This window comes from Triticum dicoccoides, chromosome 3B (genome assembly GCF_002162155.2).
Source record: "Triticum dicoccoides isolate Atlit2015 ecotype Zavitan chromosome 3B, WEW_v2.0, whole genome shotgun sequence".
In the NCBI taxonomy this organism is placed as follows: Eukaryota; Viridiplantae; Streptophyta; class Magnoliopsida; order Poales; family Poaceae; genus Triticum; species Triticum dicoccoides.
Window position 1 is genome coordinate 850,956,273 of NC_041385.1, and position 6,114 is coordinate 850,962,386.

Consider the following 6,114-nt stretch of genomic DNA (forward strand, 5'->3'; position numbering starts at 1 on the left):
GGCACTAAGTAAACCACACCTACATATGCAAACTAAGTGTTATTTCAACCTCAAATTGCATATAAATCAAATACTAGCACATATATATATATTTCCTCCCAAATTACTAAACTCACAAATTAATAACTATATAAAGCATTGCAAGAGCTAATATAGCAATGAGAGATGAAAGGACAAAGTTGCTAACCTTTGTGATCATTTGAATGGATGGGGGCCTTCAAATCTTGACAAATTTTGGGCAAAATGTGTGATGAGCTCGAGAGGAAAAAGGAAAGAACAGAGAGGAGAGGGGAAAGGGGAAGAACAGAGCGAGCTCGGGTGGACGAAGGGTTTATGTAGGACGACCTTTAGTACCGGTTCGTGCCAAGAACCGGTACTAAAGGTGCCGGAGGGGGCCCAGACTGACAACATCCTGCCACCACTCTCATTAGTACCGGTTCGTGGCACGAACCGGTGCTAAAGGTTAGCCACGAACCGGTACTAATGAGAGCGGCCCAGCTAGCCGTTGGAACCGGCACTAATGTATACATTTGTGCCGGCTCAAATACAAACCGGCACTAATGTGCTTCACGTTTGACCTTTTTTCTACTAGTGCCCCTTCAAGGAGTAGAGATGGCACTACTGGATTAAATTTATCCTCGTATTTTCCTCACTCTCCACTCTCCACGCTTTTCCTTGTGTTTTTATCTGGATTAAATTTATCAAAAATTGATAATATATCCAACAGTCTTCTCACTCTTCTTGACTTCTGCGACAAAGGTGCATGAGAAACTATCTTTGAACTTAACAAAAATGCAGTGTGGCCGTTTCAAGGAGTAGAGATGGCACAGTGGCCTTCTACAGCCTGCACGACAAATAATGCATGAGAAACTATCATTCATTAAAATCATAGTTAAAACTTTCGTAAGAAAAAAGGAAAAAAAAATATTTGCGCATCCAGGGAATCGAACCCTGGTCAGTACCGTGGGAGGGTACTATGATACCACTACACCAGATGCGCTAATATGTTTCTTTTGGACAAGTTAGTTTTCTTATATACTGTATGGAGTGAGCAATACAATATGAAACATACAGGAAGGTACGAACGGGGCAGCGTTTTGATTCAGCTTTGTTTATACCTGTCTGTAAATTGTAATGAAAAGGTATGCTCTGGAAATAAAAAAATCCTAGTGTTCCAGAAAAAGGTAACTCTTTTAAGTATCATTTCTCTTAAGAAGCTAAGTAACTTAACTTTGCCTTTTCATCATGAAAACCATACATGACACATGTACATAGATTCAGATTTTGACATCAAGAAAAACAAAGTTTCACTTGGGGCGCGTGGGGCTTTAGTTGATAGCTCGCATCGGGGCTTATCCCCATACATGCATACATGCGAAACTCGCACTATCGGATTGCATTGAGAGTAACAAACCTAACTACTCCATATCTCACGCAATTCTGAGGCATCCAGAGCATCTTGTGCTTCAACCCCTGAAACTTGTGCCACAAAAATCCACCATTCGAATTTGTATTACGAAAACGAAAAACAAGGCGAGATCGGTGAATGCAAAACATTTAGGTTGCTGTTATCCTTATCCACCACCACCTTCAGCATGTACAAAGCAGCATTGCAAGCTTGCAGCAGCCCTCACTTTTGGCAGGCAATAATGTTCACCAATCAGAAGATTAGCAACAACATCAAAAGGGTCCACATCCTCTTAAGTACAATGAATTGCTTCCTAAGATGGCCCACGGGAATCCATGGTTACAATCTTCTGAACAAGGCACCAGCACCCACAAGCTTCAGTACCAGAGATATCAGGAACTTTGTCGCGACGATGAACGCCAACCCACAAGAACCAAAAGCCCAAATCAAGGGCGCGGGTAGCTAGGGGGGTCCCATGGTCCAGCACCCGTACTGTAGCGCCTGTCTGTGTAGGTATTGTAGCCGCCGTCGTACATGCCTTGCACGCCCATCCCAGGAGGTGGTCCGTAAGCTCCATAGCCGCTGACCCCTAAAAGTGTATTAAACATACATGTTAGCCACAAGTGATTTTCAGTGACTTGGATGCAAGTGAGGGAATGAAACCTACTAGGTGGTGGTGCCCTTCTCTTCTCAATTTCAGCCCTAAGCTTCTCAGACTCCTGAGCCATAGTCACCAGATCCTTCTCCACTGCCTGCACCTGTGCCATCAGCTCTGGCTTTGCATTCTTCTCATAATCAAGAGCCGCCCTGCAGTGATCTTAATAGTTAGCTACCCCTCCACTAAAATAAAATAAAATAAAACAAAAAGGGGGGAATGCATCGAATACTAAAATAAATTCCTCATGTAAGCCACCAACTTAGACTCAGCATGCTGTGCCTACTGTAGCAGAAACACAGACCAGGATGGTTCCGTACCTAGCACGAATTAGTTCCTGCCGCAGATCATCACGTTCAGCAATCATGGCAGGTATGCGCTGGTTTTCAGAGCTCTGCTGCTCAAGCTCCTTTGTCAGACCCTGCACCTTTGCGTTCAGCTCTTGCCTCAAAGACTCCAGCGAGCCTGCTTCAGATCGTAGCTGAAGGGCATCCTGCCTAAGGGGTTCTAAAGAGCGTAGCTCAGCTTCCAGCTTCAGATTCCTCTGAGTCAGCTCCCTCAATTCAACTTCTTTCTCTGCACGGAGCTTGAGTATAACCTGACTTGAGGAATGGAGATCTTCTTTCAAACGAGACATTGCTTGCCTGAGTCCAACAATTTCATCCACCAGATGCTGGTTGTCGTCACGGATTCTGCGGAGCTCACCATGGCGGCTAGACAGCTCTCCCTCGAAGCGCCGTGGTGAGATAGACCTTTCTCGTGCAAGACGAGGAGGAGGGCCATCACGAAATCCTCGTGGTTCCTCATAGTACTGGCGACCTATGCGCTGTCTCCCTGCCATTTATAGCCCTGTAAAGAATAACCAGAATGTTAACAAGAGAATAAGAGCTCAAGCGCCAGAAATGATTTTTAAAACCACATAAGTGGTTGGTTTCCTGCCTGGTTTGTTTGGTGCAACATGACGTTTTCCATTACGTATTTGTCCAATCATTTGGTTTTCATGTTATTACTTAAAAGAAAAAAAAACATCCGACACACAAGTACATTGCTATGAATGAAACAACTAACAAAAACAGTCCCTCAGTCGCCTGTCTCAATTCAAACTGTGAATGGTTGTCAACTTGGCACTAAGATTGCCACTAACCTTATTGATATTTTAACATTTCTGCACAAGCCAGACTAATCCGAGTAGTGTTGGCCGTTGGATATTCTCTTCACTACATCAGGTGTTGCCACGCATACCGACATACGTACTATCTAGAATATTCCACGCTTTGTCTTAAGCACAATACATAATATGCACAAACCTCAAAAAAGATACTTCTCCTTTGTTCTAGAATCTCCCATACTTTAATTGTCCAGCATTTTCTCTTCTTAAAGAATTAATTTTTGTTTTCAGTTTATTATTTCAAGTGCATTTTTCTTGTTAAACAAACCGGAATGCAGATTGAGTTGACTTATTTAAATTAGTGATTTATCGATCTGCTGTGGCTTTTCAAATCCACTCTAACCAAACTATGTTAATTATGGAATACCTCCTACCCTTAGAAAATAAGATCGTCCTTGTACTTGCTCTCTCATTCCTGGGAGTCCTTCAAGGATATCAGATCTTGAAACCCCTCCATTTTAGGTCGAGCTCAGGAAAGAATTTCTGGAAGTCATATCAGCAAGATATGACTCTGGCGGCTCCATATTGATTTTCCTGCCGTTTTATTTCCGAAGAAGCGGGAGCCATTTTGCATTGAAACTCGGTACGGTTTGTTTGGTGAAACTTGACATATTCCACTTCGTATTTGTCCTCAACTAAGAAGCACCGATACAGGGATACAGACACGAGTATACCAGTATAGGGACACGGGCTACGGCATTTTTCAAAACAGACATTCAGGGATACGGCAGGATATAGAAGTATTTAGAAAAATAAATAGCATATAATAAAGATATAGTAATAAATTTTAGATAAAAGATTGTTTACTTACTGCTGGACATATGTTGCCTCAGTTTTAGATGAAAGTTTAGCTAGTACAGGACCTCCACCCAGAGCCCACATAAGGCCCAATTCCAGAAAAGCCTACCTACACAAGTCAGCTCCTCCAGCCGTTCCCCATCCCGTGCTCCTGTTTCCTCTAGCCGCTTAAGAACTATAGAAAGGAGATGAGATGAACGCTCCGCCGCCAGCACCTTCTTGCTCATTGGCGGCTTCCCTTCCAATCTGCCCAAATCTTCTTCCTTGCCAGTGGGTGCAGTCTCCGTCATCCTCCCTGCCCGGAGCTTTTTCCTCGTCGGCAGCCACCTTGCCTTCTACCTTTCTGCCTGGATCTTCTTCCTTGCTAGCGACCGTCGTGATTGCCTACTCGAGCGTGATAGCCGTCGGAAAGAGGGCTGGGCAGCGGCGCGGTGGCTGGAGGCTGGCTCCCGAGTCGCCACAGTACTATGCCGTATCCCGATTTGTTTCTCTTTTTTTTTTGAGAGAAGATGGGATGCTGCAGGATACGCATATCCCGGCGTATCCGTGTGTGTCCCTGTGTCCCCCCGTACTAGGATGCCAACACAGCAGTTTCTGCCATATCCATACTTTGTAGGTCATTAGTTATTTGGTTTCCTAATTATTATTTCTCAAAAAATAAAATCCGACACACCAGTGCATTGCCATAAATAAACGGAACAACGGACACAGCGTCTGTCTCGATTTCAAATTGTGAATGGTTGTCGACTTGGTAGTAAGAATGGCATTAACTGCATTGATATTGTAACATTTCTGCACAAGACAGATGGCGCTCGCCTCTGAAGAATGCATGACTAGCAAACATTTAAGGAAACTTAACCTCCGCCGCATACAACCTCTGAAGACAGCAAGGGTTACTTCTTCTGAGCTTAATGGTCTCCAGAAACATGCTTACAGATTGCAGCGGAAATAAGCTACAACGGCGGATAGCTCTGATGTCGTTTTTCATATTCTTTTCGTCTTACTGAATCTGGAGCTTCTTTTCTGGGTTAACTAGTGTAACTAAAGTCTACATGTTCCTGAACTTAAATCACACTCGTTTGTTAGATAATTTCGTTTTTTTTCCACTGCTCAACCACAGAAATAAGAAAAAATAACTAAATTCTGAGCAAAGCAGAGCTTCAATTGTTTCTTATGTTGAGATGGGCAATCAGCCGGCATAGCACAGGTGTGACCGTGTGAGCATAGCAGAGTAGCCGACTCGAGAGGGGCATGGCGAATTCTGCACAGCTCGGTGATAAAGAAAGAAGATAGCAGACAGCGTCACTGGCTCGGCAACATCTCAAAATCACACGCAGCAGAGCAGCTTTGCATCGACGAAAATTGAAGGGACGGGGGAGGGATCTGGCGGAGCTCACCTTGGGAGAAGGGGAGGGCGACGGCGGGGTCGAGGAAGGGGGCGGCGGTCGGCTCGGAGTAGGTCAGGTGGCCGCGGGGAGGGCGACGGTGACCTCGCGGCAGTGGACGGCGGTGAGGTCGGGCTCGGGACGGCGTTGATCTCGTGGGAGCGGTGGGGGGAGACAGGGGTTGCGGCGCGACGGCGGGGTCGAGGAGACGGCGACGGCGGAGCGGCGGCGTGTGGCGGCTAGGGTTAGGGTGTGTGGGTGCGGGGAGCTCGAGGGGAATGGGCCGTCTGTCTGCTCGCCTTGTTTTTCTGCTCGGGGACGCGTATTTCCCTTTTTTTTTCTTTTCCCCTCAAGTCAAGAAATAAAAAAAATACTCCTATACTACTTTGTCTCACAAAAATATCCAAATGATAAGTGTCATACGTGTGGCACAAAACAATCTGGCCTGGACTAAAATTGTCATCCAAAAAGATGGACAATCTGGCGACAGCGCAGCCCTGGACTCTGACCGGCGGTGTTCTCCTCCGCTTGGGGTGGGGCTAATGGCGGAGCCAACAACGGGAAAGACGACAAAGGGAATGGAGAAGGTGGCATCTCCAATGGCGGCGGCTACACCAAACGTGTCAGTCCCTTCATCCGTGAGGTGAGGAGGGCCGGCTAGCGAGAAGAAGGCGGCGTCTGCAACATACCACACATTGGC

General features: G+C 45.7%; 1 protein-coding gene and 1 non-coding gene across 2 annotated transcripts; both read right to left on the reverse strand.

The window, feature by feature from the left end:
- Positions 1 to 929: 929 nt before the first annotated feature.
- Positions 930 to 1,000, reverse strand: TRNAG-CCC. Its single transcript has one exon. It is a non-coding gene; the product is annotated as a tRNA-Gly (tRNA).
- Positions 1,001 to 1,480: 480 nt separating this feature from the next.
- Positions 1,481 to 5,698, reverse strand: LOC119278944 (protein FLX-like 3). Its single transcript, XM_037560330.1, has 4 exons — positions 5,427 to 5,698; positions 2,384 to 2,912; positions 2,076 to 2,215; positions 1,481 to 1,997 (listed from the first exon to the last, which is right to left on the reverse strand). Exons 2-4 carry the CDS (start codon positions 2,902 to 2,904, stop codon positions 1,855 to 1,857), a joined length of 804 nt encoding a protein of 267 aa, XP_037416227.1. The 5' UTR covers positions 2,905 to 2,912; positions 5,427 to 5,698; the 3' UTR covers positions 1,481 to 1,854.
- Between the last annotated feature and the right edge of the window lie 416 nt (positions 5,699 to 6,114).

Coding starts and splice junctions, on each gene's coding strand:
- LOC119278944 (XM_037560330.1), bottom strand. CDS start 2,904: ATGGCAGGGAGACAGCGCATAGGTCGCCAGTACTATGAGGAACCACGA. Junction 2,216..2,383: donor CAGGAACTAATTCGTGCTAG/GTACGGAACCAT, acceptor AGATCACTGCAG/GGCGGCTCTTGATTATGAGA. Junction 1,998..2,075: donor GAGAAGGGCACCACCACCTA/GTAGGTTTCATT, acceptor ATACACTTTTAG/GGGTCAGCGGCTATGGAGCT.